At 39.7% G+C, this 21137-nt stretch overlaps 1 protein-coding gene across 1 annotated transcript; it reads right to left on the bottom strand.

Annotated features, from left to right (window-relative positions):
• Positions 1–3346: 3346 nt before the first annotated feature.
• On the bottom strand, positions 3347–6983 carry LOC133036883 (uncharacterized). Its single transcript, XM_061113649.1, has 4 exons — positions 5646–6983; positions 4675–5462; positions 3750–4575; positions 3347–3520 (listed from the first exon to the last, which is right to left on the bottom strand). The coding sequence occupies exons 1-4, from the start codon at positions 6981–6983 to the stop codon at positions 3347–3349; spliced, it is 3126 nt and encodes a 1041-aa protein (XP_060969632.1).
• Between the last annotated feature and the right edge of the window lie 14154 nt (positions 6984–21137).

Raw genomic sequence — 21137 nt, 5'->3', positions numbered from 1 at the left:
ATAATAAAATAAACATATAGGCTCACACAGGCACACAGATTTGGATGGACCCTATCATGTTACTAGGTCATACACAGATGAAAGAAGAATGTAAAATTTTACCTGTTACAAATTATTTACTTGACCTATTGACAATTGAACCATGGGTTAAAATCAGATCATTGGATCCGTCAACAAGTTAACCATGGCAATTTAGATCAAGCAATAATATGTTTTAGAAAAACTTACAAACAATCTAAAACACATACTCCTGCAACAAGTTAGATTTGGATAGTTGGATGTAAGATTTATTTAATTTTAAAATATTAAATATAATTCGAAAATAATAAAATAAAAAAAATATTTTCGGTTTTTAAAATGAAATAAAATAATATTTAAAATTAAACCTACAATTTTGAAAAATTAGGTTTCAAGTAACCTAAATATCATTTCAAAAATAAATTGCTAACTTACCTTTTAAATTTCATGTTATTTTATAATTAAATATTCAATAAGAAAATGATAAATACATACCCTTTTCTGATTTTATAATTTAAAATGCCATGATTATAGTAATCTTATTTTAAATAAGGTCAATATAATTTAAAAAGAAATATTTTATAAAAAAAATTTAATATCTGACCTTAGAAAAAAAATAAGATAACATAATCAAATTTTAAAGAAAATAAGAAAAGAGGTAAGCAAATTTGATTTTTACCTATTTTTAAATTCAAATTACACTAATATCTAAAATTAATTTTGAAAATTCAAATTAATTTAATTCTGATAATTAGATTTGAAATATGAAAATTAAAAATCAAAATATAAAACTACACCAAAAATCGGAAGTTAATTCCATGAAATAGCATGAAAAATCGAAGAAAACGAAGAAAAAGTGCACGTTGTCCGGATGGTATGCACTGCATACCACCCGCGCGCGCATGATGGGTGTCCAGCCGAGTTTCCACGGCGCTAGGAGGCTGCAAGCAGCCATTCCGCACGCGTGGGAAAGGTGATCACCACCCTGATTTTTTCTGATTTTCAAAAATTCATAACTAATTCAAATAAAATCGAAATCGAGTTCTGTAAAAAAATAACTTGCTTAATTTTTTTCCAAACTATCCAATAAAAATAATTCCAGGAATAGATAATCAATTTTTTTTTCCTAGAATTTCACAAACATCAATCAATCATCACAAAAACAACATGATACCATCCAAATCACAAACATATCGTTTTAAGTCCAAATTTCTTGCAAGCAAATTAATTACCATGGCTCTGATACCAGTTGTTGGAATTTATTTTACCAGGATCTTAGATCTATTCACAAGTATGTTGATTTAACAACCTAAATATGAACTTCTAAAACGATAATAAATAAATTACATATAAAGTTAAGAAACCTTACAGTGGGTGCAACGGAATAATATGTCTCCTTCCACTCAGATCTCTAACCCATGATTCCTTTCTGTCGCAGAGTATAATCAAGATCTGAGCCCGAATGTCCTTCAGTTTGATGTGATCCTTCACAGTCTTCCAATTTATGATTGAGGTACTGTTTGCTGTGTGTGGGCACTACTCTCTCACTAGGGATTTCGAAATTCTCTCTCTCTTGCACTGTGTATTTCGTGTGTTTCAAGCATGCAAGAGGAAGAGAGGAGGGCTGCTATATATAGAGAAAAGGAGAGCTGAACTTTCCAAAATAAACAGTTTCCTTAATTACAGAGTAATTGATTAACGGCCATATTTGGTGTGATCGACCACTTTCCATTTAAAGATAACTGCTAGGTTTAGGTTAGTAATTATTTTGCATTAAAAAATTGAAAATAATAATTGGGAAACACACAACCATGTGGCCGGCCATGGTGTGACTGGGCCTCACTTGGGTTTTGTAGTTTCCACAATTTTATTTCTATATTCCCAAAAATGTCATTTTTCCAATTCTAACCATTTAAATGCCAAAACTAATTATTTAATAACTAAAATAGATTACTAAATAATATTGTCATTTAATATAATTATTAATTAGACATATAGAGTCTCTTAATTAATAAATAAATCTAGAAACCCTATTCTTTACAATTTCATCCCTACTTAGTGAGAATTCACAAATTAGACATAGTCCAACTTTTAGAATTATAATTGATTAATCATAAATCAATTATTGAGTCTTACAAACAGTATGGTCTCAACTAAAATGGGGACCATGGATCTATATTGCTGAGCTTCCAATAAGTTGAACCGAATTTACCAAGTAAATCCCTAACTTATTAATTCCTTGTTGAATCCACTCTTAGAACTTGCAATTGCACTCTCAGACTTATATAGAGCATTCTATATGTTCCACGATATAGATATGCTATCTCATTTAACCATTGTTATAATCTTAATGTGATTAAAGATCCTCTATATAGATGATTTACATCGAGATGAGATAAATTTACCGTTTTCACCCCTCAATGTATTTGGCCCCTTAAAACACTTAGCTACTTGTAAATGATGTTTTAGTGATCTAAGATTTAGTCACTGAAACAAGAGCTCATCCATTTACTTCTATTTAGCTAAGCTCGAAGGGAATCATCACTTGACTTCTATACACAAGTAGAAGCTATAGATTCCATATTTATGTTCAGCGCTCCCACTCAGTTATGCTATCATGTTCACAAAATATACGTATCACCCTAACCCAAACGTAGGCTTAACTAATAAATCAAAGAACATGGATAGCACTCCTGAGATTGAGCCTAAGCATATCAGGATTTAGATTCTTTTAATCTAAGATCAACTACTGATATTGACTTGGAAAGATACAACGGTAAGTTTTTAATATCTTGACCAAGTTCAATATCGGTCCAGTTTAATGCATACTCCATACATTCGAAACTAGTATACTTTACTAATGTCCTGGAAAGAACATAACACTTACTCCAAGTGTAAGTATACTTCATCGCTGAGTATCACATCAGTGTAAATCCAAAACACTGATGAATAGGGACTTAGTCTTTTGAATCATATAATCACAATCACATTCCACTGTGTTGACAATACTGTAATTGTGAATAAATATATGTTCGGGACTTAACTGATTTTGTGCATATATATTAAACCATAAACATGAAAAATGCATGTTAACATAAACCACTTCTAATCTCTTAAATTGATAACTAATTAGATTGTAATGGGTTTTATTTAGAGCACAAAACCCAACACATTGTCTTTGGCTGTATTAGATTGTGGGTTGTCCCTCTCTTTTTCTTTTTTAGCACCTTGTTTCTTCTTCTAGATGACTTTGTTCTCTTTATTGCAGCTAGCAACAATATGTCCCAAATTAGCACAGGCCGAGCATTTAGTTGGGAGCCACTCATACTCAACTGACTGCTCTACCAACTGTTTTGCTTTCAATATTGAAGGAAATAGTCTTCGGAGGCTCATATGAGATTTCAATTTCTACAAGAGCATATGCAAACTTCACCATAGATCGCTCTTGGGTAACTTTATCAATCATCGCAGGTTTGCCAATTGTCCTGAACAAGAAGAAAATCTTTATTCAAACAGACAAATCAACCAAGAATACAACACCAGCTGCAGACCGAAACCTGCCTTTAAAACCAGTTGGAAATTATATTAAAAATGTGATTATCTAGCTTCCCTTTTCCCCCATTACAACCAATTAAACATCTATATTTTACACAAGATTTGATCTCTCTACTTAAGGTGCTAACTGTCTTACAACTCAACTAAAACATACAACTATTTCTTTTTGTCCAAACCATGTAAAGGGTAGCCAAAATGACAGCGTTGGTGATTCTTCCCTGCAAGTTGATGGCAGCCTTGGAGAACCAGCTGCTGAAGTCGATTGGCCAATCAAACTGGCCAAACCATTTGGTAATCTCATCAACCATATTGCGAGTAAAGCAGCATGTTACAAACAAATGCTGGTGCAATTCATTTTCCCTACAGTAGACCGGGCATAGAGGAGAAGAGATTGGCATAAATCGGCTTAGATTGTCCCTGGTTAGCAGCTGATTATTCACTATTTGCCATCCTATGAATCTATGCTTTGGAACAATCATTCTATTCCAAATGTTCCTTGCATAATCAATCTTTTGAGCTTGAATAAAAGAGAGATAAAAGAGTTTAGCACTAAACTTACCTCTTTTAATAGCAGCAGTGACCATTGTTTCATTAACAGTTGAACAAAGACGAAGGAATTTTTTGAAGTACCAGCTCTCATCTTGCTTGAATTCAACTGTCCAAAAGCTCAGCCCTCTCAGATAGATCGCATCAATCCACCTAACCCAAAGGTTATCTTGTTTACTAGATATAGCCCAGATATACTTTGCCATAAGCGCTATATTCCAAGCCTTACCTTCTCTGAAGCCAAGGCCTCTTGCGTTCTTGGGGAGACAAACTTTCTCCCAAGAAGGAATATGAAGTTTGCTTCTGTTTCCCACAGAACCCCAGAGAAAATCTCTGCAACATTTGTCAATAGCCGCCGTAATTTTCTGAGGAAGCAAAAACAAACCCATCCAATAATTCCTGATCCCCAACAAAATCGAATGAATCAATTGAGCCCTTCCAGCAAACGAGAGATTCCTACTAGCCCAAGTGTGCAAATTCTTATGCAGTTTGTCTAAAATGATACCACAATCAGCAGATCACCACTTAGTTGGTCTAAGATTCACACCGAGGTACTTCAGAGGGAAAGAACCCTCTTCCATTTGTAAGATGTTGGCAAGTCTCTGTTTGCTGGCATTTGGAATACCCCCAAAAAACACCGTTGACTTGGCTTTGTTAGCAACCAGGCCCGTTGCTTCACTAAACGGATTGAAGGCATTTTTCACCATCTGTACAGACTTGTCATTGCCCTTGTAGAAAATAATGAGATCGTCTGCAAAACACAGGTTGACAAGGCCTAAGGATTCGCACAACGGGTGAAAACCAAACCCTTTCTTCTTAGAACATTGAATAAGAAGTCTGGTTAAGTATTCCATTATAATAACAAAGAGAAGCGGGGACATCAGGTCCCCTTGACGAAGGCCTTTTTCACCTTTAAACGACCCTTGGATTCTTCCATTAAGCAGAAGGGCATAAGAAGCTCCTTGAAGGCAGCTTAAGATCCAGGTGATAAATTTAGAAGGGAAGCAAAGAGCTTTTAAAATATCAGCCACAAAGCACCAGTCTACTGTATCATAAGCCTTGCTCAAATCAATCTTCCTAAGACATCTAGAAGAAATGGTCTTCCTAGTGTAACCTTTTAGAAGATCCTGCAAAATCAAGACGTTATGAGCTAAAAGTCTCTTCTTGACAAAAGCACCTTGGTTTTCATGAATAAGGACTGGGAGAACTTCCGAGAGTCTGGTATAAATCATCTTTGAAATGCATTTGTAAGTTGTGGTGCAACAGGCTATTGGTCTGTAGTCAGTAGCTCCTTGAGGATTATCAATCTTGGGGATAAGAGAAATGGTTGTTGCACTCACTTCCTGAGGAAGCTTACCAGTTTGAAAAAACCCCAACACCGCACAAGAGAAGTCGTCCCCAATATCATTCCAAAGCTCTCAGAAAAAACCCAAACCAAACCCATCCGGCCCCGGGCTTTTGGTTGAGTGAATCCCAAATAAAGCTTCTTTCACATCCTTTTTACTGAACGGACGAATTAGACTCACTTGATGTTCGAGAGTAAGTTTTTGCCCAAACTCGAGGCAATCCTCATCCATTCGTCTAGAAACCGAGCTTTGCCTCCCCATGAAGTTGCGAAAGTGGTTTAAAAAATGCTCAACCACTTTGTCATACTCATCAACAACAACTCCATTAGCAGTAAACGAACACACTTTATTCTCAGCTCTCCTCTTTTTCATGATAGCATGGAAATAGCTGGTGTTTTCATCACCAAGCTTTAACCAACAAGCTTTCGAGTGCTGATGCAAATAGCTGAAGTACTGTTTTCGGGCAGCTAAGTAGTTAGCATGATTCACCTTTTCAGTTGTAATAGCTGTAGGACACAAATGGTTGATGGCCAAGGCTTCTTGCGCTGCTATAAACTTGTCTCGAGCTTCATTGTACAGACCAGTAACATCCTCGCTCTTCTTAACATAGTTGGTTTTCAGGATATGCTTCACTCTGAACAGTTGCTGGTGCAGAGTGCTCAAATCAGTAACCTTGTGCTTCTTCCAAGAAGAAAGAACAGTCTCTCTGTAACCCTCTTTGAACATCCAGTGATTGCTAAAACGGAAAGGCTTAGTCCCACGGATTCCAGTCTTGATGTGTTTAATGAGGCAATAACTGTGATCTGAGAGGGCCCCCCATCTGAAACTAGCTTCTGTATTCGGGAACTTATCAAACCAACTTTCATTAGTAAGAACTCTATCCAACTTTGAGTAAACACGGCTACCTTCCTCATGGTTATTAGACCAAGTAAAAAAGGATCCAGCAGTCTTCAACTCTTCAACCTGACCCCAAGCAAGCCAGTTTTGACTGTCCTGGATTTCTGAACTTCGAACTTTCCTACCCCCACTTCTATCTTTGTACGCAAACATGGCATTGAAGTCACCTAGAATGATCCAAGGAGCATTTAAGTGCCCAATGTTAGTAAGTTTATTCCAAAGATCTTTCCTCTCATTTAACGAATTACTTCCATAGACCGCAGTGAGAAAAAACTCCTCCTTGTAACCCACCATTTTGAGTTTACAGTGAATGAGCTGCCTGTCTATCAACAAAATATCCACATTAACTAGCTTTTCAATCCAAATCAACAAAATTCTAAACGAAGTCTCCTGACTAGAATAAATCTTCCAGTTTGGATTATTTTCCATGAGCTTACTAACTCTATCATGATGAATTTTAGTCTCAAAAAGAGCCCCAAAACCCACCTTATTTATCTTACAAAGATCAAAAACCTCTCGCTGCTTCTCAACGTTATTCAGCCCCCTAACATTCCAACCTAGAAGATTGAGACTATCCATTAGAAAGGAGCCTATGATCAGTAACCAACACTCCCTCTGCATCCTCTAAAGCCTTATATTCGTTGCTGGTAATAGCTTCTCGTTGCGGCCTAGTGACATGCTTTGAACCTTTCCTCTTAGGTGTTAACCATTGTTCATTACTTGCAGGTAAAGATGCATTTTTAACAGCCCCTGTACCCTCAGAAATGGCACCCGATCCTCTAAATTACTAACATCAGCAGACTCGTTCCTGGCCTGTATAACAGTATTTTGAGTTTCAGTAGTGCTCTTTTCTGGTTTCGTAACACCATTCCCTTTCTCAGAGACAGTCTCCAATTTTCCAGCAACATTCTCGACAGCAGGACGCGTATCCCCTTGCTTGTTTTTCTTCCACACAACAGGCTTCCCTTTGTTACAGTTAGCAATTGAGTGTCCAAGCATATCGCAAGCCGTACACTTGGTTGGAAGCCACTCAAATTCAATAGGCTGTTCCATTAATTGCTTCTTCTCATTGACAAAAGCTATAGTTCTCGGAAGTTCTTCTTTAATCTCAACATCCACCAACACCCTGGCGTACTTGATCATAGACCTCTCAAGAGTTACCTTATCTGCCATAATCGGTTTCCCTATAGTACTAACAAGGGCACTCAAACTCTTCTTCCCCCAATATTGTAACCCCAGGCCATTTAACCTCACCCAAACAGGGACCGATTTGACAATACGAGCTGTGTCCATATCCTCCGTCCAAGGCCTCAAAATCACAGGTTTTCTATCACAGGTTTGCCAATTGTGCTAACCAAAACACTGAGATTATTTCTTCCCCAATATTGAAGCCCCAACCCATTTAATCGAATCCAAACAGGTATAGAGTTCACTATACGGGCAATATCCATTTCTATAGGCCATGGTCGAAGCACCACTGGTTTTTTATCAAAGTGAGTTACCCCAGCTTCAAGAATTAGATCACGGGTTGCCTCATCTCTAAAATTGACAAGGGTACAGTCGGAGTGCATTCTCACAATCTTCTCAACCACCATATTGCCCCAAATTCTCTTTTATAAACCCTTCAAAAACCTTAAAAGGTGGGTTAGCACCTAAGACAATGCACACAATAGCGTTTTTCCAGAATGAAGCCTCAACTTCAATCTCCTCTAGGTCAAGTTTGGCCATAACTTGATCACCAACCCGAATAGGTTCAGTATGTTGGATTATATTTTACCAGGATCTAGATTTACTACCATGTATGTTATTTAACATCCTAAATATGAATCTCTAAAACAATGTAAATAAACACATATAAAGTTTAAGAAACCTTACAGTGGGTGCAACGGAATTAAATGACTCCTTCCACTCAGATCTCTAACCCTTGTATCCTTTCTATAGCAGAGAATCACCAAGATCTGAGTCTGATTCTCCTTCTCTTGAATATGGATTCTTCACAGTCTTACACACTATGATTGAGGACCACTTTATGTGTGTGGGAACTTACTCTATCACCATAGGGTTTGAAATTATGAAGAGAGGAGGAGAGAAGAGAGGTTCGAATAGCATAGGGAAGAAGGCTCAAATTTTTGACTGAAGGCAAGTGTGTTCATCATCCTTCAATTTGAGGCCATCACTATCTATTTATAGGGAAACACTTAGGTTTATGTTTGAATTATATGGCATTAAAATAATAAAAATTAAATGGTAAATTTTCCCTTAAGTGGTCGGCCATGGATATGGGCCCCACTTTGCAATTTTACCATTTTATTCAACTATTTATCTTATTTTCTCAAAAATGTCAATTTTCCAATTCAACCACTTAAATGCCAAAACTAGTTATTTAATAATAAAAATTAATTATTAAATAAAATTTCCATTTAATATATTTAATAATTAGACTTAATAAAGTCTCTTAATCAACAAATAAACTCTAGAATCTTTTTTCTTCACAATTAAGACCTAGCTTAGAGAAAATTCATAAACTAGACATAGTCTAATTTTAGAATTATAATTAATTAATTAAAATCAATTAACTGAGTCTTACAAGTAGTTTGTCTCAACTAGTATGGGACCATGGACCTATATAACCGAGCTTCCAATAAGCAGATCTAGAGTTTACAAGTAAATCCACTAACTTATTAATTCTTCATTGCATCCACCCTAGAACTTGGAATTTCACTCTCGGTTATATAGAGCGCTCTATATGTTCCACGCTATAGAAACGCTAATAATAATCCATTGTTATAATCCCAATAATCAATGATCCTCTATAAATGATCTACATTGCATAGGGACAAAATTACCATTACACCCTTTCAATGTATTTTATCCTTAAAACACTTGGCCACCTATAAATGATATTTTAGTGAACTAATATAATCACTAAAATGAGCGCTCTATCATTTATTTGTGTTTAGCCTAGCTTGAAGAAAATCATCGTTTCACTTCTATGTCCAGATAGAAGCTATAGATTCCATATCTATGATTAGTGCTCCCACTCAATTGTACTATCATGCTCCCAAAATGTACGTATCACCCTGACCAAAAAGTAGGCTTAGCTAACAAATCAAAGAACCGAAATAACAGTCTTGAGATCGAACCTAACCATGTCAGGATTAAGATCATTTGATCTAGGATCAACCAGGTTATATTGAATTGAATAGATATTACGGTAAATTTATCATATCTAATCCAAGTTCAATATCGGTCCCTTTCAATATATACTCCATACATCCGATACTGGTAAACTTTGCCAATGCCCTAGAAAGGACATAACACTTATCCAAGAGGTAAGCATACCTATCGCTGATTATCATGCCACTCTAAATCCAGTGAACTGACAAATCAGGGAATTAAACTTTTGAACATATAATCATGATTATATTCCACTGTGGTGACAACACTATAATCATGAACAAATACATATGTTCTGGACTTAATAGATTTTATATATTAAATATAATCATGAAATAAATCATGTGAACCATGCAACATAAAATGATTTTTGATCTTTATTAATTAGTATATCTGATTATATTGAAATGGGTTTTATTTAGGGCACAAAACCCAACAAACTCCCACTTGCACTGATATAAAACAAAAAGTGCATTTCAAAATAATCTCAATACCTTGATATCCAAATCAAGTGTAGTATGTAGTATTCTCTCCGTAATGGGATCTGACAGGTTGTATTCAATACAACCTTTTCTCCACTATTACATTTCCTTAATCACAAAATCCTTGATATTGTGAAATTCCTCTCTATATGTCTACTTGTAACACCCTAACTAACTTAGGCGTATTACGTGATTTTTAAACGTACTGTGCAGCTCGTTGCTAATCAACGAGGTTTATGGAAAAACGTGATTAATTAAAATTTTGCTTTTTCATTAAACTTATAAACCATTTTACAAAAGTCTCGGGATCCCGATTTATAAAAAATATTTACAAACGTTTTTACTGTTCAACTTTTACAACAAAATAAAGTCGTCTAACGACAGTTACAAAAATCTCAGCCCTGCTGTCCCGAGGATCGTACGCTCCAGGCCTAACCGCCCCGACATGTACAATCTCATAAGCTCGCTCACGGTCCATCAGCAACTGCCTTGCCTTTACCTACACATGAACGTAAACTGTGAGTCGACAGACTCAGTAAGAAAAGCATAATAATATCATACATAAAACTGACTGCCGTGTCCAACACGATACTGAGTCCCGCTACTGCCATGTCCAACATGGTACTGAGCACTACTGCCATGTCCAACATGGTACTGAGTTTTGAACGTTCAGGGGACGGTACTATTGACAAGTATCCTCCTGATCGGTCGAACCGGTCATACTCCGGCTGCTGGTCATACTCCAGCCTGTACCGACGGGATAGGTCAATAGCCCTGAACCACCAACCAAGTGTCAGCCTGATCGGTCGAACCGGTCATACTCCGGCTGCTGGTCATACTCCCGGCTATCTTACCGACGTGACAGGTTGGATGGTTCGAAGCCTAAATACATATCTAATGTAATCTAGCGGGCTTCCTACATGCACGCTAAACATGTAATCTACATATGCATACCGTTATACTAATCTTACCCGGATTCCGATTTCGAGTGTGTCGGCCAACCCGACCGGAACCGAAGCCGAACTACGGACATCGGCTCCTAAACCATAAAAATCACAACGCTATAAGTGACACGCTAAATCACTTCCCGGGGACTAAAACTTGAAACTAAAAGTTTCCCTATCGATAAAAAGCATGGCAATACCCCTAAAAACCCAAAAACGAGGAAAACTAGGGTTCTGAAAAATCCCCAACCGGCAGACCGGTTGCCCAACCGGAATTCCGGTTCTGGGAAATTCTGAACCCCCATCCGGAATTCCGGATGCTCAACCGGAATTCCGGTTCCTCGCAGGCAGCAAACTAAAAATCTCCTAACTCGACCAATTCAACCCCAATTGGTCCCAAACTTTCCAGACCTGTTCTAAACACCCTAAAGAACAAATCCAAGGCATCAAACCTACCCAGAAACCACACATGCAAAATTCACCATTGGAGCTCAAGCTTTGAGTTCCAAACTCAAGCTTGAGCAAAACCACTTAGACAGCAATCAAACTAGCTTAAAACCTCTTAAACTAGCATAATATAATCTCTGAAAACAAACAGAAACATCCAGCAATTCACAGAAACAAAACATAACATTTTCTTTCAAAAATCATACTTTTTCACATAAAAACTAAGAGCTTGAACAACCTAACTAATAAGCTTTCAACACAGCTCAATCAACATCAATAATCATGCTTTGAATCACATAAATTAACCACAAAAACACAGCAGCAAAATCAACTAAAAACTCAAGCAAGAATCATCATTTTTCATCAAAATTCAAGAGAAAATTAAAGGAGCTAACCTAGCTTGAAGATTGCTTAGCTATGGATGAGAATTCACTAGAGAAATTGAGCAAAATCCAGCTCCAAACCCACACATGCACAGCCGAATTTGAGAGAGAGAAAAGAGAGTTTCTTTTTTTTCTATTTTTTTGATAAGTGTTGAAAATGAAATAAACTAAAAGAAAATAGTCATTTAACTTGATTATTTCAGCCATTAAAACACATGAAACAATTATTTAAAGATAAACATTTAATCCATTTAAATCACATAAGACAAAAAATACTAATGGGGCAAAAAGACCATTTTGCCCCTCCACCATAAAATCATGAAAATCATACTAAAGGGGTATTTTTGGGACATTCTAAATTCCCGGCCATTCCCGACATTCCCAATGTCTAAAACCCGTCCCCAAAATACTAACATACTAAGTTGTGATTTCCACTGAGCCAAACGCCGAGTTCCAAAATACCGGACACCGGAAATGCGAAATATAAAAACTACTGATAACATACTCATGCATATCTGAATTCCATAAATATCAATACTAAATTATTTAAATAGCTATAAATAATTTCCTGATTAACATAAATAACTGCTAATTTCCAAATTAACTAAGCGGGCTTTACAACTATCCCCCCCTTAAAAGGATTTCGTCCCCGAAATCTAACCTGAATAACTCTGGATATTGAGCTCGCATATCTGACTCAAGCTCCCAGGTGGCTTCTTCCACCTTACCGTTTCTCCGCAGAACCTTGACCAATGCTATGGTCTTATTCCGAAGGACTTTATCCTTTCTATCCGGGATCCGCACCGTCGTTCCTCGTAAGACATATCTGACTGAAGCTGAAGGCTCTCATAACTGAGTATATGAGAGGGGTCTGAAACGTATTTTCTCAACATTGAGACATTAAATACGTTGTGCACTGCTGATAAGGCTGGAGGCAATGCTAACCGATATGCCACTTGACCTATCTTCTCGAGAATCTCGAAAGGTCCTGTAAATCTAGGGCATAACTTGCCTCTTTTCCCGAAACGTTTAATCCCCTTCATCGGAGATACTCGTAAAAACACATGGTCCCCTACTCGGAACTCAACATCCCTACGTTTCGGATCTGCGTAACTCTTCTCCGTCCGCTTCCGGGAGGCAAGCATTCTAGCTTTAATCTTCTCTATTGCCTCATTGGTCCGTTGAACTGACTCTGGACCTAGGTATTTCCTCTCCCCTGTCTCATCCCAGTGGATAGGGGATCTACATTTCCTACCCTACAACAGTTCATAGGGTGCCATCCCTATCGTACTCTGGTAACTGTTGTTGTAAGAGAACTCTATCAACGGTAGATATTTACTCCATGAACCCTCAAAGTCCATAACACAGGCTCTCAGCATATCCTCCAATATCTGAATTGTCCTTTCGGACTGACCATCTGTCTGAGGATGAAATGCTGTACTGAATTTTAGCTTCGTACCCATTGCTCGTTGCAAACCCTGCCAAAATTTGGAGGTGAATTTCGGATCCCTGTCCGAAACTATAGACTTCGGTACCCCGTGAAGTCTCACTATCTCTTTGACATATAATTCTGCCAACTGATCCACTGTAAATGTCGTTCTAACCGGCAGAAAATGAGCAGATTTCGTAAATCGGTCCACCACTACCCAGATGGAATCATGCAAACCCGTGGTCCTAGGTAACCCGACCACAAAATCCATCGTAATATCCTCCCATTTCCATTCTGGTAGAGTTAAAGGCTGCAACAACCCTGCTGGTCTCTGATGTTCAGCCTTGATCTGCTGACACGTGAGGCATCTCGATACGAATTCTACCAAATTCTTCTTCATACCGCTCCACCAGAAGTACGGTTTCAAATCTTGGTACATCTTGGTGGTGCCGGGATGCAGAGAATACGGGGTAGAATGAGCCTCCTCAAAGATCTCGTTTCTCAAGTCCACACTGTTCGGGACACAAACCCTGGCTTTATACAAAAGCATCCCACTGTCTGTCACTGAAAAGTCTTTGGCTTGACCAGCCAATACCTCATCTCGGATCTTCACTAACTCCGGATCTGTCATCTGAGCGACCTTTATTCTTTCCAACAGATCAGATTGCAGCGTCAAGTTGTGAAGCTGACCTACCACAAACTCGATGCCGGATCTAACCATATCCTCAGCTAGCTGGGATGAGATCTGAACCATGCTAGCTACTTGCCCGGGACCCTTTCTGCTCAGGGCATCGGCCACTACATTGGCTTTCCCGGGATGGTAAAGGATCTCACAATCATAATCCTTCACTAGTTCCAACCAACGCCTTTGTCTCATGTTCAAATCTTTCTGAGTAAAGAAATACTTGAGACTTTTATGGTCGGTATAGATCTCGCACTTCTCACCATACAAGTAATGCCGCCAAATCTTCAGTGCAAAAACCACTGCGGCCAATTCTAAATCATGAGTCGGGTATCGCTGTTCATAATCCTTTAACTGACGGGAGGCGTAAGCGATAACCCGATCGGCTTGCATCAATACGCACCCCAAACCCTGTTTGGATGCGTCACAATAGACCACGAACTTCTCCTCGTCCGAAGGCAAAGCTAGTACCGGAGCAGTAATCAACCTCTGCTTCAGCTCCTGGAAGCTAGCTTCACATTTATCTGACCAGATAAATCGCTGACTCTTCTTTGTAAGCTCGGTTAGGGGCATTGAAATTTTGGAAAACCCCTCCACGAACCTACGGTAGTACCCAGCTAATCCCAAGAAGCTTCTGATCTCTGTCACTGTCTTCGGTCTCGGCCAATCCCTGACGGATTCGATCTTCCCGGGATCTACCTTGATCCCGTCCTTACCCACAATGTGTCCTAGGAAGGACACCTGAGACAACCAGAACTCACATTTCTTGAACTTGGCGTAGAGTCTATGCTCTCGAAGTCGTTGCAGTACCATCTGAAGATGTATCTCATGCTCCTCTTCTGACTGAGAGTACACGAGGATGTCGTCGATAAACACAATCACACAGATATCGAGGAAATCCTTGAATACTCTATTCATCAGGTCCATGAATGCTGCAGGAGCATTGGTTAGTCCGAATGACATAACCAGAAACTCGTAGTGTCCATACCTAGTGCGGAAAGCCGTCTTTGGAATGTCCTCCTCTCGGATCCTCAACTGATGATAACCCGAACGGAGATCAATCTTAGAAAAGACTGTCTTCCCCTGAAGTTGATCGAACAAGTCATCGATCCTAGGTAGTGGATATTTATTCTTCACCGTCAGCTTGTTCAACTCTCTGTAGTCGATGCACATTCTCATAGATCCATCCTTCTTCTTGACGAACAAAACCGGGGCTCCCCAGGGTGACACACTGGGCCGGATGAACCCTATGTCAAGCAACCCCTGGAGCTGAATCTTCAATTCCTTAAGTTCAGCTGGAGCCATCCTATACGGGGCTTTAGAAACCGGATCCACCCCTGGTGCCAAGTCAATCACGAAGTCAATCTCCCGTTGAGGTGGTAACCCTGGAAGTTCTTCGGGAAAAACGTCCAAAAATTCCCGAACCACCCTGATGTCCTCTGGCCGAATGGTGTCTGGCCGAGTGGTGTCCACCACCACGGCCAGAAACCCTAAGCACCCACCGTGCAATAATTCTCTCGCTGACATAGCCGAGATCACCGGGATCCGAGATCCCTGAACCGAACCCACAAATACAAACGGTTCTTCACTTTCCGGTTGGAAGACCACCATCTTCCTCTTACAGTCAATGCTCGCCGAATATTTAGATAGGAAATCCATTCCTAAAATAATATCAAATTCGACCAAGCTCATCTCTATCAGATCAGCGCTTAACTCTCTACCATCTATCCTGATCGGCATAGACCTAATCCACCTATTGGAGATAACCAATTCTCCGCTGTAACGGGGTTCCAAACCCCGATTCATATCTATCAAAGGGTCTACCCATCTTACTAAAGACTACGGCCGCCACATAAGAACGTGTAGCCCCGTAATCAAACGACCGAATAAAGCGAGTTGTTAATAAAAAGCCGACCTGTAACAACCGATGGGCCGGCATCTCGCATCGCCCGCGTGATCGCGAATACCCCGGCCGGGAGTGGGTATCGCCGGAGCTCCTCGGTGCCTCTGGCCGGAGCTGGGGACATTCCCTCTTGAAGTGCCCGGGCATGCCACAATGAAAGCATCCCTGCCCCTTGCACTCACCCCGATGATGCCTCTTACAGATAGGGCACTCGGGATAGGAGAATCGGGTCTCATTACCACCAGGACGACTCCCTCTGTTCTGGTTCCCCCGGAACGTCTTGTTCTGACTCGAGCCGCCGGCGTGGGTGCCCTCTTCCTCCGATCAATGGCCGAACCACTACTCCCCCGCTAAAGCCCGATGCAGAGGGGTAGGAGCTCCGCCACCAACCGAGTACCGGGCCGAATCCGACATACACCCCACCGCGCCCCCGCCCGCGGGCCTTCTCCACCATCCGAGCGTAGGTGGTGCGCGTCGTCGATGGTAATCATCAGGTCATGCCTGATCTTGGGATTCAACCCGTCCAGATACTTCTCCTTCCTGCTGAAGTCGGTCGGCACAATTCCCGAGGCTAACCTCGCCAACCGGTCAAACTGAGTAGTATACTCAGTGACACTCATGTTCTCCCGCTGGGTCAGGTGAACGAACTCTTTCCTCTTGGCGCTTCTAACCGCCTCATTATAGTACTTCGCGTTGAAGAGTTCCTGGAACCTTTCCCAGGTCATGGTGGTGACATCGTGAATCTGAGACACCATGTCCCACCATACCAGGGCATCCTCCTGGAACTGGAATGTGGCGCACACCACTGCGTCGTTACGGTGACACCCATAAAGTTCGATTCGGGTGATCACCGTAAGCCACCGCTCGGCTTTCGACACATCCGGACCTCCCAGAATACCGGAGGTGCTTGTTTCCGAACCGCTCATACAATGGTTCCAATCTATGGGCCGCCACCACTATCTCGGCACAGGCGCAGGGGCGGTGCCACTGGAACTACGGGCACTGGAACTGCAGGAGCACCCTGCTGTCTCAACCTCTGAATCTCGAGGTCTTGTTCTTCGATCCTGGCTTGCATCTCCGCAAACCGCAACTCCCAATTCGGGGCTCCCTGATCGGTTGGGGGAGTCTGGGCAGCCTGTGGCGGGTTCTCAACACCCCGACCACGAGCCCTGCTTCGGGGCCCTCTACCTCGGCCCCTAGCAGGTGGGGGAAACTGAGCTCCCTGTCCCTGATTCGACCCTACCGAGTTGCCCTGACTCCTGGTAGTCCGCCTGGCGTCCATCTAGTTAGAACCGCCTGCGAAACCAAGAGTTGGCATATCAGGTCGTATTCAGGGCGAGCTTACTAATGCCGCTTAATTTGGAAATTAGAAATGAAACATGCGCCTATTCTACTATCAGGCTACTAACATGCTTCCTAACAGGCTTTTCTTTTTCATAACTGAATAAAATAAACTACTAAAGCAATAAAGGCTTACTGAACCGTGACCCGAGCTAACTGCTGATGATGATTGTACATGTCGTGACGATCTTCGGAAGACAACTCCGGCTCTGATACCAAATTGTAACACCCTAACTAACTTAGGCGTATTACGTGATTTTTAAACGTACTGTGCAGCTCGTTGCTAATCAACGAGGTTTATGGAAAAACGTGATTAATTAAAATTTTGCTTTTTCATTAAACTTATAAACCATTTTACAAAAGTCTCGGGATCCCGATTTATAAAAAATATTTACAAACGTTTTTACTGTTCAACTTTTACAACAAAATAAAGTCGTCTAACGACAGTTACAAAAATCTCACCGTCGTCCCGAGGATCGTACGCTCCAGCCTAACCGCCCCGACATGTACAATCTCATAAGCTCGCTCACGGTCCATCAAGAATCGCCTTGCCTTTACCTACACATGAACGTAAACCGTGAGTCGACGGACTCGCAAGAAAAGCATAATAATATCATACATAAAACTGACTGCCGTGTCCAACACGATACTGAGTCCCGCTACTGCCATGTCCAACATGGTACTGAGCACTACTGCCATGTCCAACATGGTACTGAGTTTTGAACGTTCAGGGGACGGTACTATTGACAAGTATCCTCCTGATCGGCCGAACCGGTCATACTCCGCCGTCGGTCATACTCCGGCTGTACCGACGGGATAGGTCGATAGCCACGAACCACCAACCAAGTGTCGGCTGATCGGTCGAACCGTCATACTCCGCCGTCGGTCATACTCCGGCTGTCGTACCGACGTGACGAGGTTGGATGGTTCGAAGCCTAAATACATATCTAATGTAATCTAGCGGGGCTTCCTACATGCACGCTAAACATGTAATCTACATATGCATACCGTTATACTAATCTTACCCGGATTCCGATTTCGTGTGTGTTTCAACCCGACCGGAACCGAAGCCGAACGGCGGACATCGGCTCCTAAACCATAAAAATCACAACGCTATAAGTGACACGCTAAATCACTTCCCGGGGACTAAAACTTGAAACTAAAAGTTTCCCTATCGATAAAAAGCATGGCAATACCCCAAAAAACCCAAAAACGAGGAAAACTAGGGTTCTGAAAAATCCCCAACCCAGACCGGCCGGTTGCCCAACCGGAATTCGGTTCGGGAAATTCGAACCCCCATCCGAATTCCGGATGCTCAACCGAATTCCGTTCCTCGCAAAGCAAACTAAAAATCTCCTAACTCGACCAATTCAACCCCAATTGGTCCCAAACTTTCCAGACCTGTTCTAAACACCCTAAAGAACAAATCCAAGGCATCAAACCTACCCAGAAACCACACATGCAAAATTCACCATTGGAGCTCAAGCTTTGAGTTCCAAACTCAAGCTTGAGCAAAACCACTTAGACAGCAATCAAACTAGCTTAAAACCTCTTAAACTAGCATAATATAATCTCTGAAAACAAACAAACATCCAAAGAATTCACAGAAACAAAACATAACATTTTCTTTCAAAAATCATACTTTTTCACATAAAAACTAAGAGCTTGAACAACCTAACTAATAAGCTTTCAACACAGCTCAATCAACATCAATAATCATGCTTTGAATCACATAAATTAACCACAAAAACACAAAGAAGAAATCAACTAAAAACTCAAGCAAGAATCATCATTTTTCATCAAAATTCAAGAGAAAATTAAAGGAGCTAACCTAGCTTGAAGATTGCTTAGCTATGGATGAGAATTCACTAGAGAAATTGAGCAAAATCCAGCTCCAAACCCACACATGCACAGCCGAATTTGAGAGAGAGAAAAGAGAGTTTCTTTTTTTTCTATTTTTTTGATAAGTGTTGAAAATGAAATAAACTAAAAGAAAATAGTCATTTAACTTGATTATTTCAGCCATTAAAACACATGAAACAATTATTTAAAGATAAACATTTAATCCATTTAAATCACATAAGACAAAAAATACTAATGGGGCAAAAAGACCATTTTGCCCCTCCACCATAAAATCATGAAAATCATACTAAAGGGGTATTTTTGGGACATTCTAAATTCCCGGCCATTCCCGACATTCCCAATGTCTAAAACCCGTCCCCAAAATACTAACATACTAAGTTGTGATTTCCACTGAGCCAAACGCCGAGTTCCAAAATACCGGACACCGGAAATGCGAAATATAAAAACTACTGATAACATACTCATGCATATCTGAATTCCATAAATATCAATACTAAATTATTTAAATAGCTATAAATAATTTCCTGATTAACATAAATAACTGCTAATTTCCAAATTAACTAAGCGGGCTTTACACTACTCCTCTAGGGATACTGGATTCTTTACTTTTTGGCAACTACTTCTACGTTAGTCAGGAAGTAACACTAGTAGTTAATAAATGTTGGAACAATGCCAAAAATGTATAGAACTCTCCTTAGACTGAATAAGTATCTTTCTTGCAACTTTAACATTCAGTCTCTCTGGTAGACTTAGAGACTTCAGATAGGTTGTTACACTTCTCCAAATTCACTACTCCACCCCCAGAGTAATCACCACCTCATCAGCAGACTTTCTAGCACTAAGAGCATTAAATACACCCTTATCGACTAACATATAGTTCCTCTTCTTGATCTTAAGATTCACTTGATTGTCTTCCAATGTTCCTTTCCTTAATCTGATACCTACTCATTACTCCCACTCAACAGCAGGTGTCTGGTCTAATGCATACTAAAGTATATCTGAGACCTCTCACGTTTGATCCTAAGGAATTCTTTAATTGGCCTTTATCTTTTCTAGAATAGTTGAAACTTTTCTTTAGATAAATGAAATCTATATCTAGAAGTTGAAAAGCTTCTATAGATTTAGCCACTAGAAAAAAATGTTTTAGCATCTTACTAAAGTAAGTTGCTTGCACTAGAGTAAGTAAATTACCAGGTATATACCACAACCCATAGGTTTAGATAATCTCAAACCTATAATACCAGGAGCAGGAAGTTTTGTTAAGTCCATTGAATAGACTTACTAACGAAATTTCCTTTCTTGTCCTTGTAATAGAAAACTTTTGGTTGTTCCATATGAATGGTTTTAATCATAGTTCTCTTGGATTTGCTTCTTAGTTTCTTATTCTGACAATCCATTACTTGTTTAAACTAACAATGGATTTTCATCACAAGTGTCTTCCAAGTCATAACAAGGTGAGTTTCTTGAAACCCTCCCACTACGACAAGGTACCATGACTTTCTATCTAAGAACATAAATGGAATTATCCTCTTCGGTTGTGTCAAGACAGCAGAGACAGTGAGACCATCTTATACAAAAAAAAGATGATAGAGCACTTTTGGAATCAAGAAAAAAATATCTCCTCTATTTTGCTACTTTATTTTTAGACTAAGTCATTTTCTTAGAAAAGTAGTATTTGTTAAAACAAACACTTTCTTATTTGATGACTATGGGATGATCCACCCCTAATCACTTAGAATAGCTATCAAACATACAAACCTTAGTTAACAGTTCTAGCTTTTCTTAAGAATACGATTAGGTCATCCATGAATCTGAAAATGGTTTACACTAAGTACACAACCATTCCATCACTCTGAAATTTTCCTATCACTTGGGTATTTCCTTAGAAGGACTTAGGCAACGACTAGTTAATAATCATAGACTTTATACTATCATCAATATGCAAATCAAATTTCTGGGGAGGTAACTTTGGATATAATTCAAAAAATCAACTTAATGATCTTTGAACAACATATCTACCAAATATTTCTCCACCCCTATCAGTTCGTAAGATCTTTAACCACTTACCTTAATGGTTTTCCACCATTGCTAGAAATTCATGAAATTTTTCAAACATTTCAAATT

The sequence above is a fragment of the Cannabis sativa genome, chromosome 4, assembly GCF_029168945.1.
Source record: "Cannabis sativa cultivar Pink pepper isolate KNU-18-1 chromosome 4, ASM2916894v1, whole genome shotgun sequence".
Lineage (NCBI taxonomy): Eukaryota > Viridiplantae > Streptophyta > Magnoliopsida > Rosales > Cannabaceae > Cannabis > Cannabis sativa.
The sequence above is the reverse complement of the archived record's forward strand: the minus strand, read 5'-3'. Positions and strand labels throughout refer to the sequence as shown.

Excerpts from the sequence above, each read along its gene's own strand:
- LOC133036883 (XM_061113649.1), bottom strand. The coding sequence starts at position 6,983 with ATGCAGAGGGAGTGTTGGTTACTGATCATAGGCTCCTTTCTAATGGAT. Across the intron at positions 5,463-5,645 it reads AACTTACTCTCGAACATCAA|GAAGTGAGTGCAACAACCAT; the intron begins GTGAGTCTAATT and ends AAGCTTCCTCAG. Across the intron at positions 4,576-4,674 it reads GAGGGTTCTTTCCCTCTGAA|GAATCTCTCGTTTGCTGGAA; the intron begins GTACCTCGGTGT and ends TTGGGCTAGTAG.